Consider the following 19,162-nt stretch of genomic DNA (forward strand, 5'->3'; position numbering starts at 1 on the left):
ATCACCCATCTCCTACTACCCTCCAGAGAAAACCCCCGCCCCACCCTCCCACTATATATATATGTAGTTTTGTAGTAGTTTTATGCAGACTTTATGTAGTTTTATGTAGTTTTGTGTAGTTTTGTGGCAGTTTTATGTAGTTTTTATGTAGTTTTACAATTTCATTGTTCCGCAAGGGACAATGACAATAAAGATATCGTAATCGTATCGTAATCGGTCTGGTGACTCCTGTTTCAGTGTATCTGAAGTCATGTGCATGCACACGAAGGCTTATACCCAGAACAAACTTAGTTGGTCTCTAAGGTGCTACTGGACATTTTTTATTTCGACTGAGTCAGACCAACATGGCTATCTATGTGAACCTTGTGCTGTAAAGTTGAGGGGGTGATTTTAGCTCAGCCCTATTCACACATCCATCTTGAAACACTCTTCTTGTGTGCGTGTGAAAATGATGTGTGAAAGCGTGGAGGGGAAGAAAGAAAAAAAGAAAACTCAAAGTCAAGTAATTTATTGATAAGACTCAGCCATTTTTTGGCTTTTAATAGCAAATCTCATACAGCCAGGCAATTTCAACATTTTCTAAAATTGCAACTTCTCAATAATACATTTCCTCAGTTTGCATTCATACACGTCACGGGGCATTTATTGGATAAAGTGCGAGTGATAAGACTTCATAAAGTACAAACAGCTGATGGAACCAGCAGGCCTTAAATCAGAAACATCACCTATGGATCACACGCCCGATCCCAATTGTCATTCTCCTCTCTGAAAACGAATCTCAGTTTTACTAAGAAATGACAGCTTCCAAGTACCAAAAGCCCAAATCTTATGTCCCTAAAGAATGGGCGGAAACTGCGAAGGAAGTTTTGGCTAGAATAATAAACATTTGAGCCGCTCTTTTTATTTAAAAACAAACAAACCCCAAAGTAAACATCTAAAGGTATTTTTGGTCCCAATAAACAGATTAAATTGAAAGCCCTATTGATGTTATGGCTTATTTATTACGGGCAATATTCCCATCACACACACAAACACACCACCCTGAAATGCACAAGCTAGAATTAAATCTGTGGTTGAATTCTCCAGATGGAATTCCCTCCCTTTTCAATGCAGAAACACATTTTGCTAAGGCTCTCCAAAATGATCACCTTTTTAAAAAAATCAAAATCAAATCTTCCTTGCATATAGAAATCTAGCACGCAGAACACCAGGGAGATAGCGACCTTCTTGCTCATGAGGCTAGTTTTCTACAAGCAGGGAGTGTCTCTTATATGGGAAATACATAACAGAAGTGATCCCTCTACTGCCCTGGTTTTGCTGCACGTACAATGCCGTCTGAAATCAACAGCAGGCACGTTCCATATGGTTGCAGTATGCGAGAGCAAGGGTGCATAGGAACATGGGAAGGTCTATCTAGATCAGTATTGTCAACACTGACTTGGCAGCTGCTCTCCAGGGCTTCAGGCAGGGATATTTCTCGGCCCTGCCTGGGAACAGAACCCGAGACCTTCCGAATGCAGGGAAGATGCTCTAACCACTCAGCCATACCACCGCTTGCTATGGTAACTGTAAATGGTAACGGAAGTTCAACGCTTGTTGGAAGTCACGTGCAAGTCACCCAAGTCACTGGGTGTCTCCGCACCTTGTAGTAGCGACTTACGTAGTTCCAACTATGCATTGTGTGAAATACCGTATTTTTCGCCCCATAGGGTGCACCGGCCCACAGGGCGCACCTGGTTTTTTTTGGGGGGTGGGGAATAAAGAAAAATTATTTCCCCCCCAGGCAGGGGAAGCCCGAGCCCCAGGCTTCGGGAAGCAGGCAGCTCTCTGCAAGCCGTGGGAGACCGGCACGACTTCCCGCCGGGCTCCCACGGCTTGTGGAGAGCTGCCCGAAGCCCGGGGCGCGCTCCGCTGCTCTCCCCGGGTTTCGCGATGCAGGCTGCTATCTGCAAGCCTAGGGAGCCCAGCGGGAACTCCTGCGGGCTCCCAAGGCTTGCGGATAGCTTCCTGAAGCCTAGAGAGCAAGAGGGGTCGGTGCGCGCAGACCCCTCTCGCTCTCCAGGCTTCAGCGAAAGCCTGCATTCGCCCCATAGGACGCACACACATTTCCCCTTCATTTTTGGAGGGGGAAAAGTGCATCCTATAGGGCAAAAAATACGGTACTTTCTTTTGACTGGCCTGAATCTCTTTACATCCATCGAATTGTCCTCAAGTTAAAAGAGAGGAAGAAAAACTTCGCCCTGTCCACTTTCTCCAGACGGTGCATTTTATACAAAAACTTTCCACCACTCTCCCACACAGAGACATTTCAACAGGTCTTGCATATCTAGACCATTCTATATTCCCTTTATGAGACCCACCTCCCCCTTTTTGCTCAGGATTTCCCAGGAAATGGCGATGCTTATGTAGCCACGCAGCTGAAATCCTGAACCAATTCTGCAACCTCTGGCAATCATGGACTCTCTGTCTAAATATACACCTCTCATTTTGTACAATTGCATTCTGGGTTTTTGCTACTCAGTAGGTGCGACAGACATGAGCCACTAAAAGCTCCACCGTTCTGCTACAGGAAATATGGCATTCTGGGATTTCAGTTGGCTTTGCTCACACGTTTGCACCCATGAGGTCTAGAGCCTTGATCTCTTTTGGAAGAAAAAAACAGAAATCTAAATCAGAGTACGAGACTTTCCAGACTTATCGGCCTGCCACAAAATCACAGCACAGATGCAAGTCCTGGGCAGAGAATTTGCCTGCCCCAACTTGTGCATGGAGGGAGCATCGAAGCAACAAATTCCTGGTGTTTCTTCCCGAGCATCCTTCAAGCGAGGCCTCGTCTCCTCCCTGCCTTTTCCCACCTTTGGGGACAGCACCCTCGGGGATATGGGAATTAAGAAATGAGCCCTTCGCCCAGGTTGGCAATATGTGGTTTTTTTCCAGGCTGGGTACAAAGCCCAACCCCAGCCACGCATGTGCGCATGAGAGACAGATTTCTCTGTGTAAACATACAGCCCCGAGTGGGACTCCTTTATACTGCCCAGAGGCCCAGAGCTGGCAGTAAAATTACGCCCGGGACTTGTATTTGAAAACACTTTCCCACTTCTTGAAAAGGCACCGTTGTATAAAAATCAAAACAAAAGAAAACCGAACGCGCTGGTCCCCTTTTAAAAGTGAAGGCATGCACAGTACACGATGCAGGTACAGATACAGATAAACGTATATGCTGCATATTGCGAGATCGGGTGTACAGATGGCACAAAGGGAACCGTGCTTCTTTTAGATGTTAGTCAGGACGTTGCTGGTGAGCAACTGCACCTTCAGGGTCCCCGGAAGCTCGTTGACGCGTTTGCTGCCTTTGTCCTCCAGGTGGAGGATGTGCATCGACAGGAGGTTGTTGGGGTCACCTGCAAGGCTCACCTGGCCCAGAAAGGTGTCGCTGATAAGATTATGGTCCCAGACCTGGAGGGAGAGAAGCAAAAGTTGGTGGACCATCGGAGAAGGAACACACCCACAGACCAGGGCTGCGTGCATCCGCTCGCATCCATGGTGGACCTAGAATCATAGAATCATAGAATCATAGAGTTGGAAGAGACCACAAGGGCCATCGAGTCCAACCCCCTGCCAAGCAGGAAACACCATCAGAGCACTCCTGACATATGGTTGTCAAGCCTCTGCTTAAAGACCTCCAAAGAAGGAGACTCCACCACACTCCTTGGCAGTAAATTCCACTGTCGAACAGCTCTTACTGTCAGGAAGTTCTTCCTAATGTTTAGGACACCTAGCACACCTCGACCAACCAAAATCTAAAAAACTAAGCATCTAGCCCTCATGATTGAAGAGAAAAGCTACACATAGTTAAAGGTAAAGGGACCCGTGACCATTAGGTCCAGTCGTAGCCGACTCTGGGGCTGCGGCGCTCATCTCGCTTTATTGGCCGAGGGAGCCGGCGTACAGCTTCTGGGTCATGTGGCCAGCATGACCAAGCCGCTTCTGGCGAACCAGAGCAGCGCACGGAAACGCCATTTTCCTTCCCGCTGAAGCGGTACCTATTTATCTACTTGCACTCTGACGTACTTTCGAACTGCTAGGTGGGCAGGAGCAGGGACCGAGCAACGGGAGCTCACCCCGTCGCCGGGATTCGAACCGCCGACCTTCTGATCGGCAAGTCCTAGGCTCTGTGGTTTAACCCACAGTGCCACCCGCGTCCCTGCACATGGTTAGGCTGCGATAAAAAGAACAGCCTTCTTAGTCCACAGCAGAAGCTGAAAGAACTACAGTAGCCTAGGAAAGCAATGTGTTCGAGAAGGAAGAGGGTGAGGAGAGCGATGGAAATTAAAGGTTTAGGAAGCTGGATTCATTCTGTGGCTCATCGCCACTTCTGTGGAATCGTGCCACGGATGAACAGCCTTGGCTGCAGCTTCACGTGGATGTGCCTGCTATAGCAGTGTTTCCCAACCACTGTTCCGCAGCACACTAGTGTGCCGCGAGATGTTGCCTGGTGTGCCGCGAGATGTTGCCTGGAGGGAGGCGGGCGAGTCGGGCGGCGAGAGGCGTGGCGGCGGCGGCGAGGAGAGGCCGCTCAGCGCGGGGCTCTCGCCGTCTGCCTGCCTGGCTGCCTGCGAGCTCAGCGGGCAGCGCCTCCGTCCGCAGCGCCCACCTCACGGCTCTCATTCCCTGCCCCTGCCAAAGCTCACCCAGCCAAGCCGCGCTCTCCTTCCTGCCTCGCTTTGCTGCCTCCTCCCCCCCACCCCCAAAGCTTGGAGGTTCCCCGGCAAGGGGGAGGGGAAAAAATTGAAACTTACACTTTCGTGCGTCCCTCCCGGCGTGGCGCTGCGCGCTGACGTCACAGGGCTGTAATGGTGGTGTGCCTCGAGATTTTTTTCATCAAACAAGTGTGCCTTTGCCCAAAAAAGGTTGGGAAACACTGTGCTATAGTACTATGATCCTTTGATAAAGGAAACCTCACCTGAATGACAATGGGCTGCCCGGGCTTCTTGCGGTAGAAGAGGCCTTTCACATCAAACTCTGGCGTCACAGTGCTTTTCACCACCGGTGAACGGATCTTCTCGCCTTCACATTTAATGATCACGTAGGGGTCCACGCCTGAATTAAAACGACGACAATGGTTGCTGAAGCCCCGAGTCCAGTTTGTCAGCAGCCCAAAGCTCCCCTGCTCTTCTGAAGCGACTCTCCCCCTCTCCTAGCTGTCAACGTTTTCCTTTTTTCAAGGGAAATTCCCTTATTCTGAATAGGATTCCTCGCAAGAAAAGGGAAAAGTTGACAGTTGTGCCCCCTCTCCTCCTCCTCCCCCCCCCCTGCAGATTTCGGGCGTGTCGCGTGGGTGTGGTTGGAAATGGGGGTGGGATCGGGGCCCTGTACCTTCTTGCGAATCCTGGTTCTTCAGCCCGGAAGCCGAGACGACGTGGACTTGAGATACCATCTGCGGGTAGCCACACATTCCACTCCAGCAGGTGTGTGGGGGCTCATCCAGGGTCAACTCCCTACAGGGTGGATAAAAATCAATGATTTTTTAAAAAGAAAAATCAGTAAAAATCGGATTTTAAAAAAAATTTAAATCAGATTTTTAAAATTTAAATCAGATTTTTAAAGTAAAATGCTTTTGGGAGGGAAATCTTTCTAAAGATAGTTTTCTATTTAAGTTACATTATAGGCTATTCGTCAGGAAATAAGGGTTTGTTTAAAGTTTTTCATGTGTGCCAAAACTCAGTCTAAGTATTTTTTTTCTGGGGGAAAAATCGTTTAACCACATCAGTTAACAAACATGGATACATGTGCTATAATTTTATTGTTTTAGTTAAATAAGTTGTTAAAATTGTTCTTAAGGAAATGATTATTTTTCTCCTTCCAATCAAGCACAGCAGAAAAGTTGTCCAAATAGAAACAACAATTTCATAATTACCTATCTTTGTGTTTCTAATAGTATAACCAAATCAGTAATTTTTGATAAAACCATAAAAACTACTCTTTGGAAAATTTATTCCATCAAAAATGAAATCTTCATCTGGTTGTAAATATTAAGATTATACCAGCAAGAATGGGTCTTTCTATAAAAAAATATATGATTTAAATCAAGTCTTATTGACTAGTGATTTAAATCAAGTCTGAAAATTTATTATTCCAAAAACGAAACCGTCATCTGGTTGTAAATATTAAGATTATATAAAAAAAAGATTTAAATCAAGTCTGAAAATTTATTATTCCAAAAACGAAACCTTCATCTGGTTGTAAATATTAAGATTATTTAAAAAAAATGATTTAAATCAAGTCTGAAAATTTATTATTCCAAAAACGAAACCTTCATCTGGTTGTAAATATTAAGATTATATATAAAAAAATTTAAATCAAGTCTTACTGACTAGTGATTTAAATCGATTTGATTTAAATCCACTTTCTGTAAAAATAATAATAATTAAATCAAGTCTTACTGACTGGTGATTTAAATCAAGTCATACTGACTAGTGATTAAAATCATGATTTAAATCGATTTGATTTAAATCAATTCCAACCTGGTTCCCTGCAAAGAGGAAGGAGGGGGAAGACACCCGAGAGACGTCAGTGACTTTGCCCCTGAACTCCAAGAATCCTCTATTATCAGAGTCCCACTAAGCGCTGGGTGGGCAGGTGGACAGGTGCAAATATGGTCCCAGCCAGGGTCAAAAGGCTACAGGAAGCCTCCGCTCCATGGAGAGCAGCTTACTGGCAATCGGAAGGCACATCTGTGAACACCCTGAGGAGGAACTCTCCCACGTGGCCGGCCTCGAAGGTGGTGGGGATGATGACGTAGCGCCCTTCCTTCAGGTCCGTCCTCAGGAAGACGATGCGGGAATTGATGTAGATGGAGCTGGCGACCTTAGGCTGCAGGGTGTGCATCCGGTATGTCCGATTCAGCTCCACCTGGGCAGAATAAAGCACAGGAAAGAAAAGAAGAAGAAGAGAGTGTGAAACTACGGAACTCACTGCCACATGAGGCAACCCAGGTGGCTTTAAAAGAGGACCTTATCTACCAATCAGCAGATAAGGTTAAAGAAGAATGGGAATGTCATAAAAATTATTTGATGAAATTTGGTCCCAATAATAACACTTGTCTGTGTCTATATTCATTTCACAGACAGAAAAATAATTTCATAGCCCAAGGTGGGGACAAATAATGAAACATAGATTAAAAACAGTAATACTGTAGTTGACTTGAAACAGCAAAGTGTAGACGGAAGTCAACAAATCAACAAATCTGAATATATTGAACACTGCTTACTGTCGATTGATATTTTTATTTTTTTTAATAGTTTTTCGGTTTTGCTGTTTGTTTGTTTGTTTTTCCTTTCCTTTTCTCTCTCTCCCTATCTTTTGATGTTTATTCTTTGTGATGTTATTATATTTTTATATATACAGTGGTACCTCGGGTTAAGAACTTAAATGGTTCCGGAGGTCTGTTCTTAACCTGAAACTGTTCTTAACCTGAAGCACCACTTTAGCTAATGGGGCCTCCTGCTGCTGCTGCACCGCCGGAGCACGATTTCTGTTCTCATCCTGAAGCAAAGTTCTTAACCTGAAGCACTATTTCTGGCTTAGTGGAGTGTGTAACCTGAAGCGTATGGAACCTGAAGTGTATGTAACCCGAGGTACCACTGTAATATGGAACACCCTCCCAACTGATGTCAAAGAGAAAAACAACTACCAGACTTCCAGAAGACATCTGAAGGCAGCCCTGTTTAGGGAGGCCTTTAATGTTTAATAGACTATTGTATTTTAATTTTTTGTTGGAAGCCGCCCAGAGTGGCTGGGGAAACTCAGCCAGATGGGCGGGGTAGTATTATTATTATTATTATTATTATTATTATTATTAATAATAATACATATTTATATAGTTATCATAGATTTCTTTTATTATGTACACTGTAACAATTATTTCAGTCTAAGAATATCCAATGTAAAATAAATCCATCTTTTTGATGTTCTTCTTTTTTATTTTTTTACTAACGGTGAGAAGCAAGAAGCAGAAAGAGGCCAGCGGTTCACACAAGCACACCCTGCTGACCTTATAGATGTCGAATCCGATAGCCAGGTTCTCCCCCTTTCCCTCCTTCCGATTGGTCTGTTTCGGCTTCTGTTGGATGCAAATGAGCACTTCGTCTTCTGTTTTCTTCACGTCAAAAACGTACTGGGCGGGAAAGAAAAGCAATGGAATATGAGACAGGTTTAATTTTGAGAGGGGGGCAGTTGCTTGGCAACCTCCAAGCCAGGGGCTCTAGCGCCCACCGTTCCCTGGTGCGCCTTCTTGGCTAAGAGCAAAGGTAAAGGTAAAGGGACCCCTGACCATTAGGTCCAGTTCTGGCCGACTCTGGGGTTACAGCGCTCATCTCACTTTACTGGCCAATGGAGCCGGCGTACAGCTTCCGGGTCATGTGGCCAGCATGACTAAGCCGCTTCTGGAGAACCAGAGCAGCACACGGAAATGCCGTTTACCTTCCCGCCGGAGTGGTACCTATTTATCTACTTGAACTTTGACGTGCTTTCGAACTGCTAGGTGGGCAGGAGCAGGGACCGAGCAACGGGAGCTCACCCCGTCGTGGGGATTCGAACCGCTGACCTTCTGATCGGCAAGCCCTAGGCTCTGTGGTTTAACCCACAGCGCCACCCGCACTTGGCTAAGAGGCTGAGCTACAAATCGGGGAATTCCCAGTTTGACAGAGGTCTCAGGCCGTTTCCCTGTCTCTACCCAGCCTGAGCTCCGGAAAGGGGTGTAGCTCAGTGGCAGAGCCTTCGCTTGGCATGCAGAAGCTGCCAGATTGAATCCTTGGGTTCTCTAGGCATGGCTGGCATAGATCTCTGGCCTGAAACCCTGGAGAGAGCTGCTGCCAGCTTGTGTGGGTAACGCTGAGCTAATTGGGCCAATGGTCTGATTCTGTATAAGGCAACTTCCTATGTTCTCACGTTCCTTGCTTAAGCTGGCCCCAGTCTCAGTCCCAAGCATAGGCAAACTCGGCCTGCCAGACGTTTTGGGACTACAACTCCCATCAACCCTAGCTAACAGGGATGATGGGAAGTGTAGTCCCAAAACATCTGGATGGCCGAGTTTGCCTATGCCTGCCCTGTACTTTCTAATAAGCTGAGAGCTCTTAGGAGACTCCTGTTTCTCTCCCAGATTTGCGATTCCTAGGGTAGTTTCACAGCCAGTTTCCCTTCCAAAGGGACTCTGGGAACTCAGCACCCTTCAATCAATCAATCAGTTTATTATGGTCATAGACCAGCGGTTTAAAAATAGCTAAAATACAAATACAAAAATAGCTAAAATAGCAAAATACAATCAATATTAAAGCAAGCCAGAATTAGAGCAGGGAGATAAGAATTGGTGACCAGCAGGTTAAAACAACTAGAATTATAAAATAAAATAAAAATATAGAATACTACATAATAATATACCCATGTGACTTCCCTCTCCCACTACTCATCATCTCTTAGTCTTAGAGTTGTTGTTTACATTGCATGTTACATAGCTCATCCTTAATGTGCTTAATACGGTTAATTTTTTTCCAGATTTTCCTCTACAAACTTAATCTATACAGATTGAGGTTGAATCCTGACAAGAAAGAAGTACTGTTCTTGGGGAAAGGAGGTGGGTGGGTGTGGAGGACTCCCTGGTCCTGAATGGGGTAACTGTGCCCCTGAAGGACCAGGTGCGCAGCCTGGGAGTCATTTTGGACTCACAGCTGTCCATGGAGGTGCAGGTCAGTTCTGTGTCCAGGGCAGCTGTTTATCAGCTCCATCTGGTACACAGGCTGAGACCCTACCTGTCTGCAGACTGTCTTGCCAGAGTGGTGCATGCTCTGGTTATCTCTCGCTTGGACTACTGCAATGCACTCTATGTGGGGCTACCTTTGAAGGTGACCCGGAAACTACAACTAATCCAGAATGCAGCAGCTAGAATGGTGACTGGGAGCAGCCGCCGAGACCACATAACACCATCTTGAAAGACCTACATTGGCTCCCAGTACGTTTCCGAGCACAATTCAAAGTGTTGGTGCTGACCTTGAAAGCCCTAAACGGCCTCGGTCCAGTATACCTGAAGGAGCGTCTCCACCCCCATCGTTCTGCCCGGACACTGAAGTCCAGCGCCGAGGGCCTTCTAGCGGTTCCCTCGCTACGAGAAGCCAAGTTACAGGGAACCAGGCAGAGGGCCTTCTCGGTAGTGGCGCCCACCCTGTGGAACGCCCTCCCATCAGATGTCAAAGAGAAAAACAACTACCAAACTTCCAGAAGACATCTGAAGGCAGCCCTGTTTAGGGAAGCTTTCAATGTTGAATAGGTTATTGTATTTTAGTGTTTTGTTGGAAGCCGCCCAGAGTGGCTGGGGAAACCCAGCCAGATGGGCAGGGTATAAATAAATTATTATTATTATTATTATTATTATTATTATTATTATTATTATTATTATTATTATTAACGAATGTGAGCTGCGGAGAATCCTGCTGCCTTCTTTGCCCTTTGCAACCTGAGTCGTTGCAGACAGCGGAAGGTAGTCTCAGTGGCAGAGATAAGCATTGCCCCCTTAGGAACACCTTGCTCCCCCTCTCACCTGCCACTCACTGCCGCCTCACCTGTGGGTTCTGCAGGAAGGTGTCCCTGTTGTTGACGCAGCCCCCGCAGCGGTTCTTCAAGGGGTCTTCGTGCTTGGTCCAGGCCCCCCGCAAGACCACCTCCTCCCAGGTCTTGTGGATGCTCAGGTACGACGTGTTGATGAGGCGGCACTTGATGATGTCGGTGAAGTACCTGCAGAAGTCTTCGAACGTCATCCTGCGGTGGGGAAGAGTTCGAATCTCGACTCAGGACCGTAATACCTCAAGCACAGCCACTTTCCATAGGAACCTACCCAGACCCTGAGATCATCTTCTGAGGGCCTCCTTCGTGTGCCTCCTCCTCAAGAGGTCCAGAGGGTGGCAATGTGAGAACAGAGCCTTCTCTGCAGTGGCTCCCCGTCTGTGGAATTCTCTCCCCAGGGAGGTTCGCCTGTTGCCTCCATTATACGCCTTTAGGCACCAGGCAAAAACGTTCCTTTTAAACCAGGCCTTTGGTTGATGTGATTGACATCCTATGCCCTTTCAAAATTTGGGTGTTGTTGTGGTTTTTTTTGAGGGGGGGTTATTGGGTTGTTGTTTTTATTTTCATTAGGTATTTTGTGGCTTTATATCTTGATTTTATTCCATGAACCACCCTGAGACCCCCGGGTATAGGGTGGTATATAAATTCAATCAATAATAAGTAAGTAAAGAGTTCGAATCTCGACTCAAAGCCTGGCCAGGTTAAACGGGCCTTGTATCCCTTACTTCTGGTGTGGCGCCACCTTTAAGATACTTCAGCTAGCTGAATCTGACCCAGAAACACTATGTGAGGACGATTGCATGAGAGTCTTCATCTTGAGGTCGTGGGTTCGAGCCCCAGGATGGGCAAAAAAATTCCTGCATTCCAGGGGGTTGGACTAGATGACCCTCGTAGGCCCCTCCAACTCTACCATTCTATGATTTTGTGATCTGCGAAGTAGCTATTGATGGCTAGAAGCCACAATGGCTCTGCTCTACTTCCACAGCTGGAGCAATGATTCTGTATACAGTGGTACCTTGGTTCCCAAACGCCTTGGTTCCCAAACGACGAAAACACGGAAGTAAGTGTTCCAGTTTTCGAATGTTTTTTTTGGAAGCCAAACGTCTGATGCGGCTGTCGGCTATTGTTTTCAGGGCACCTGCACCAATCAGAAGCTGTGCCTTGGTTTTCGAACATTTCGGAAGTCAAACAGACTTCCGGAACGGATTAGGTTTGGCACTTTAGTTTTTGCTATTTATTTTGCGTTTTTTGTTTTTGAGCTTTTTTCGGTTAATTTGTTTTTGTGACTGTGTGGAACCCAGTTCAGCTACTGATTGATTGATTGCGTGACTGGATAAAAGCCCCCCATTCAAACAACGACTATCATCAGTGAGGGTATGAAAAATATTGAATTTTAATTTTCATCATCTACAGTACTGTCTTATTTATTTCATAGTACAGTACATTGATTATTGCTTTCATTTTATGGATTAATGGTCTAGTTACGATAGTAAAATTCATGTGAAATTGTTGTTTTAGGGGTTGTTTTCAAAAGTCTGAAATGGATTGATCCGTTTTGCATTACTTTCTATGGGAAAGCGTGCCTTGATTTTGGAACGCTTTGGTTTTGGAACGGACTTCCAGAACTGATTAAGTTTGAGAACCAAGGTACCACTGTTCCCATTGCTAAATCACAGAGCCCTCCTGCACTCAGGTAAGCTTTTTATAGGCAACTGGTTGGCCACTGTGACCTAGTCCAGCACTCTAACCACTGCTCCGCGCTGTCCTTTTTTGTGAGACAGGGAAACCTTCCTCTATCCACTTTCTCGACAATGTACATCATTTTTTTACAGTTCCATCACATCTCCCTTTAATCATCCTTCCCCCTCAACACCTAAACTAAAAAGCCCTGACTTTTTAACTTCTTAACTTTTTAAGAATGGAGTGGAAGTAATTCGAAGATTATATGTCAAAATATTGTTCTAAAAACGACATGCTAATAGGCTTAGAATAAAAAAATGTAAGCAATAACAAAACCAATAAAGAAAGAAGGAAAAATCAGAATTTAACAAAAATAATTTATTATAGAATGCAAGGGAAAAAGGTAGAAAGAAATATAAAGAAGTTGAATTGCTGTGGAGGAAAGTAGAGGGTTGGTGGTGGGATTTATAATTAAGTGTATAATTATGTAGCTGTTGTGATTTAGATATTATATTTTATGTGAGGGAATCATTGGGGATTTTGGTTATTATGTATATATGTTAAGTTTCAATAAAGACCGTTGAAAAAGGAATTAAAAAATTATAAAAGCCATTTCCATTCCCCATTTCTGCGCCAATCCCAGGTCAAAACTCAGCACCCCCGTAACAAACTTAAATCTGGAATTGGCAGCTTTTGTTCTGAGGAAAAGACCCGATAGTTGCACTGGGCTATGGAGGGAGAGATAAAGAATCAACTGCTTTTGCTTCATATGCACAACGTTAACTCACCAAAATTCCCCATCGTCTTGGACAGTCATTCCCAGTTTTTCTCTTTCGCTGTTGCTGACTTTCTGCCATTCCTCCGAGCTGCGGGAACGACAGGAGGACACATGAGGGGAAACACAGAAATCATATTAACCGTGGTTACATGACACATTTTTTTGTTCAAAATTGGGAAAGGAGTACGGCAAGGCTGTATATTGTCTCCCTGCTTATTTAACTTATATGCAGAATTCATAGAATCATAGAATCATAGAGTTGGAAGAGACCACAAGGGCCATCGAGTCCAACCCCCTGCCAAGCAGGAAACACCATCAGAGCACTCCTGACATATGGTTGTCAAGCCTCTGCTTAAAGACCTCCAAAGTAGGAGACTCCACCACACTCCTTGGCAGCAAATTCCACTGTCGAACAGCTCTTACTGTCAGGAAGTTCTGCCTAATGTTTAGGTGGAATCTTCTTTCTTGTAGTTTGGATCCATTGCTCCGTGTCCGCTTCTCTGGAGCAGCAGAAAACAACCTTTCTCCCTCCTCTATGTGACATCCTTTTATATATTTGAACATGGCTATCATATCACCCCTTAACCTCCTCTTCTCCAGGCTAAACATGCCCAGCTCCCTTAGCCGTTCCTCATAAGGCATCGTTTCCAGGCCTTTGACCATTTTGGTTGCCCTCCTCTGGACACGTTCCAGTTTGTCAGTGTCCTTCTTGAATTGTGGTGCCCAGAACTGGACACAGTACTCCAGGTGAGGTCTGACCAGAGCAGAATTCATCATGAGAAAGGCTGGGCTGGATGAACCCCAAGCCGGAATTAAGATTGCCGGAAGAAATATCAACAACCTCAGATATGCAGATGACACAACCTTGATGGCAGAAAGTGAGGAGGAATTAAAGAACCTTTTCATGAGAGTGAAAGATGAGAGCGCAAAATATGGTCTGAAGCGCACCATAAAAAAACGAAGATCATGGCCACTGGTCCCATCACCTCCTGGCAAATAGAAGGGGAAGAAATGGAGGCAGTGAGAGATTTTACTTTCTTGGGCTCCATGATCACTGCAGATGGTGACAGCAGCCATGAAATTAAAAGACGCCTGCTCCTTGGGAGAAAGGCGATGGCAAACCTAGACAGCATCTTAAAAAGTAGAGACATCACCTTGGCAACAAAGGTCTGTATAGTTAAAGCTATGGTTTTGCGTGGCAAGTTCCCTCCCCCAATGAAATAAAGACACAGGACACGTTAGTTAAGGTTAATGGGCGTAAATGGCCACAACTTTATTGATTACAGAATTGAAGGTATTGGCCTTAGGCATTGGCTCCTATCACTACCCGGCATGGGAACCGGGAAGGGTTGAACACAAACCGTGGGTGTCCTGCTGAAGTACGCCAGCTAGGACCCCCACGGGTGTCACCGCTCGTGGGCGTGCCGGCGGCCCTAACCTTACTAGGTCTCGGACAAGGCAAACGCCCCCGGAGTCCTCTACCGGACTACCCTTTTCTCGGGGGAAGGTGATGGCGTGTCCTTCCCCCCCATCCATTTGCATAACAATAGACCCCTGCCAATGCCTAACCGCCAAAACCGCGAAAGTTGTGACGATTTGCTACGAGGTAGGCGAAAAAACCAAAAGGCTGAAAAGTCGCCAACTTGGAAAAATTCCTACCAGGCCCCTTGCGGCGACCAACCGAAGTCCATAGCAAGGTCAAGACTGCCTAACCTAAGGGTGGGTGGGCTGGGAAAACTTCTCTGCTGCCGAGGAGTGAAGAGGGAGATCCCGGGGCGTGCCTGGCCTTAAATAGCCCAGGCCACGCCTCCCCGGCCCGCCGATTGGCGGACGGGGGGAAGGCGGAGAGGCACGCCCCCGGGGATTCCCTGGCTCTCTTGGGGCTAAACTCCAGCCCCGCGCTTGTGGGAGGGGCCAGCCCGCAAAACCCTCTCCTCCCGAGGCTCGGAAATGGCTTTCCCAGTAGTGATGTATGGAAGTGAGAGCTGGACCATCAAGAAGGCTGAGGCACCAGGCGAAAATGTTTCTCATCAACTAGCCCTGTGGCTGATTAACATTCATTGCCCTTTTTCTTTTCTTTCTTTTTAATTTTTTTACCAACAACCAAAACACAAACAGTGAAAACAAACAGTGAAACCCCCCAGGCGGCTGATACATTGAGTATACATAATCAATAATAACATATTCAAATCAACCACATGTACAATTCTATATACCTTAACACTCCTCCCTCCACAAGGTTTATTTATCTTTTAACATTTTAATTGCCCCAAATTGTCCAAACCTGCCCATATAATTCAGTATCTTCTCAAACCAATCCTCCTCCTCCTCCTCACTGACCTTAAACCCTTTCCTTTTATGTATCTTCACAGTTAGATATTCTAAGATTATAATATTTTTCAATTTATCCCTCCGTTGGTTCACGCCTAGCTCTTCTGCATTTTTCCAATTACTCGCTATAACCTGTCTGGCTGCAATTACCATCAATTTTAACATTCATTGTCCTTTTAAATGTTTTTTTTGGGGGGGGAGTATGGGGTTTGGTTTGGTTTTTTTATGCATTTGGCCTTTTGTTTGGTGCATTTATGCAGTAAACTACCCTATGCCCCTCGGATGAAGGGCAATACACAAATTTAAGTAAGTAAGTAGTTATGGGTTGTTTTTCTCATACAGATTAGTGTATTTTTCTCTGTATAAGACTATATTCCCCCCCCCCCATTTTTTAAGTTTAAAATTGGGGGTCGTCTTATACACGGAATGTTGCAATGAAATATATAAATAAATTTATTTCTTAATTTTGGGCTCAAAAAATAGGGGCGTCTTATACATGGGGTCATCTTGTACACGGAAAAATACAGTACATATATTTTTTTATTGATTTCAAGGAAACAATGGCCGGGTGTGTGTGTAGGCGTGGAACCAGCTTATATCTATAGTATTTGTACGATCTGTCTGAGGAACAATGAAGTTGGGAGCCACCAGCAGTCCACAACATGCTTCCAGGGGGTCAGTGAGACCACAATTAAAAATATAATATTATGGGATGCCTCTCTCTCTCTCTCTCTCTCTCTCTCTCTCTCTCTCTCTCCTTCTACACAGCAAAGTAAATGCCAGGGAGGGAAAAAAAAACAGCCCAGCATCTTTTCTTCCCTGACAGGCTAGTCTTCTATGTGCGGGGAGGTCAGTTTTTATTTTATTTTTTGTACGGAAGGACCATCTAAACTGGTTTGTCCCACCAGTAGGAATGTGGCCAAAGCTTTTTAGACAAGGTGGCCCCCGTTTCCAGTGGGCTTTTCCCCCAGATATACTCACGTGTCACTCCAGGGTCCGTTCCATTCTTTCTCCCCCCAGGGGTTCCTCAGCCTGATCATATCGAGCTTTTCGGACTTGAAGTAGGACAGCAGGCCGTGGCCCAGGCGGACTCGCCTCACGTCCGTCACAGCGTAGGCGTGCCCTTTGACCAGGCCGCAGTCCAGCCGGGCTTCCATGTCGGCCGCGGAGGTGGCCTTGCCGAGGGGACAAAGGAAGCACAAGAATTAAACAGTGCACTTAAAAACATCCGCCCAAGGGACACTGGCAAAGGGTGAGGGGAGGTGAAGGAGCCAGGATGAAAAAAGCTGTGAGCCTCCACTCGAGGCTCGGCAACGAATTATTTCCGCAAGCACCACAGCGCCGAGGCGTCAGAAAAAGCGAGTCAGAAGAACACGGCCTGATCAGTGGTGGCACCAAAACCAGAATACCCTTCTTCAAAGGGGAATAAATAGCATTCTGCCTTCTGGTGCCTGTTAAAGATTTCACCAGTCCCCTGCCTCTAATATATTTAAAGTTTTTTTGTTAGTGGTGGTTTTTACGTTTCATTTTACTTTTGCAACACGCTACTACCAGACTTTTAGAAGACATCTGAAGGCAGCCCTGTTTAGGGAAGCTTTTAATGTTTAATAGGTTATTGTATCCTATTACCGTATTTTTCGCTCTATAAGACGCACCAGACCACAAGACGCACCTAGTTTTTGGAGGAGGAAAACAAGAAAAAATATATTCTGAATCTCAGAAGCCAGAACAGCAAGAGGGATCGCTGCGCAGTGAAAGCAGCAATCCCTCTTGCTGTTCTGACTTCTGGGATAGCTGCGCAGCCTGCATTCACTCCATAAGACGCACACACATTTCCCCTTACTTTTTAGGAGGGAAAAAGTGAGTCTTATAGAGCAAAAAATACGGTAATCTTAGGGTTGCGGATTCGAGTCCCAGGTTGGGTGGAATATTCCTGCTTTGCAGGGAGTCGGACTAGATGGCCGCTGTGGTCCCATTCAACTCTACAATTCCCTGGTTCTGTGGACACCAATCCTAATGGGTTAAGCAAGGCTTACATCTTGCGCCAGATTCTTGGGAACCGCTTAAGATTCAGGAGACGATCAGGCCCACTCTCCTGGGGTTACGCCAACAAGAACCACCGGCTCCTTACTTTTATGGAACAGCTGATGAGACCTCCCCGGTTGTAGACCTTCAGGACCCGCTCAAAGAGGATGTTGCGTTTGGCTTCGTCGTTCGCATAGCCGCCTTCCAGCAGGTCGATGGGTTCGGAGACACCGCCGGTGAAGTCCACCAAAGCGTCAGCTGTGTTGCCTCCGTCTAGGGCCTCGTAGCATCCCGAAAGTCTACGCAGTGGGGAAGAGGAGAATAAGAACACAGGGCGCGACAAAGATTATGCCCTGTTTGTGGAGTGGCATGATGTAAGCGAGGGGTCAGCAAACTTTTCCAGCAGGGGGCCGGTCCACTGTCCCTCAGACCTTGTGGGGGGCCGGACTATATTTTGAAAAAAAAAAGATGAAGGAATTCCTATGCCCCACAAATATCCCAGGGATACATTTTAAATAAAAGCACATATTCTACTCATGTAAAAACACCAGGCAGGCCCCACAAATAACCCAGAGATCCATTTTTAATAAAAGGACATATTATGTAAAAACACACTGATTCCCGGACCGCCCGCAGGCCGGATTGAGAAGGCAATTGGGCCGCATCCAGCCCCCAGGCCTTAGTTTGCCTACCCATGGCGTAAGCTCAAGACTATGCCACATAAAGGTAAAAGTTAAAGGACCCCTGGATGGTTAAGTCCAGTCAAGGTGATTATGGGGTTGTGGTGCTCATCTCGCTTTCAGGCCGAGGGAGCCGGCCTTTGTCCACAGACAGCTTTCCGGATCATGCGGCCAGCAGGACTAAACCGCTTCTGGCGCAACAGGACACCATGATGGAAACCAGAGTGCAAGGAAACGCCGTTTACCTTCCCGCTGCAGCGGTACCTATTTATCTACTTGCACTGGTGTGCTTTCGAACTGCTAAGTTGGCAGGAGCAGGGACAGAGAAACGGAAGCTCAATCCATCGCCAGGATTCGAACCGCCGACCTCCTAATCGGCAAGTCCAAGAGGCTCAGTGGTTTAGACCACTATGCCACATATCACGCCCTCTAATAGCAAACACAGCTGTTGCGTTTAAATGCTTAGAAGCAAGAGGCGTTGCAAGTTCAGCAGCGGAGATCGTTCTGCACGTAACTTTAGGGTTAATTCTGTTCTCAGGGAACCAAGAGGGAGGCGATGGCAATGCTTAATAGCCAGGCAGAGCAGCGTTCGGATTGGCTGCATCGTTATGAGGGAGGCTTTCCTCTGTACGTCTGACTGAATGTCTTCCTGGCTACGTACAAGGCCTGAACCATGAAAGACAAAAACCTCTGTTTGGTTCTCCTCAAATTTTACTGTATATTGATTTGTTCAGTTTCCTCAGCCAAGTTACCTTCGGGATTTATTTTCTTTCTGTGTCATTGAAGTGACTTTGTTAACAAGAGGGAAATATGAGTTCGCATCTTTTTAATTTTTGTCAACGGTGTATCCAGGGCGACACAGTGTCAGGGCATGATGGTCTAGGTGCCGAGACAGGAATTGAGGTATTACAGAAACATGATGGCTGCTGGCCAGGTCATCCAGAAAAGAAATAGCCAAACGACCTTTTTTTAAGAAAAGATGGCTGGTGGGGCAGTGCGAGGGAGAGGGAAAGATACTAATGCCAATGTCCCAATAAGCCCCCTGCCCCTCAAA

At 46.1% G+C, this 19,162-nt stretch overlaps 1 protein-coding gene across 1 annotated transcript in view; it reads right to left on the bottom strand.

Annotated features, from left to right (window-relative positions):
- Nucleotides 1-492: 492 nt before the first annotated feature.
- Nucleotides 493-19,162, bottom strand: part of CAPN5 (calpain 5) — a 94,302-nt gene continuing 75,632 nt past the window's right edge. Inside the window, exons 5-13 of the mRNA XM_081197375.1 lie at nt 17,535-17,727; nt 16,385-16,578; nt 13,083-13,160; nt 10,614-10,809; nt 8,054-8,176; nt 6,716-6,912; nt 5,377-5,498; nt 4,964-5,100; nt 493-3,456 (exon numbers count right to left, since the gene is read on the bottom strand). Coding sequence (XP_081053501.1) covers nt 3,274-3,456; nt 4,964-5,100; nt 5,377-5,498; nt 6,716-6,912; nt 8,054-8,176; nt 10,614-10,809; nt 13,083-13,160; nt 16,385-16,578; nt 17,535-17,727 — 1,423 coding nt within the window. The 3' untranslated portion in view covers nt 493-3,273. The remainder of the gene's footprint in view (nt 3,457-4,963; nt 5,101-5,376; nt 5,499-6,715; nt 6,913-8,053; nt 8,177-10,613; nt 10,810-13,082; nt 13,161-16,384; nt 16,579-17,534; nt 17,728-19,162) is intronic.

Source organism: Podarcis bocagei (assembly GCF_964188305.1).
Source record: "Podarcis bocagei genome assembly, chromosome: 6".
Classification (NCBI taxonomy): Eukaryota; Metazoa; Chordata; class Lepidosauria; order Squamata; family Lacertidae; genus Podarcis; species Podarcis bocagei.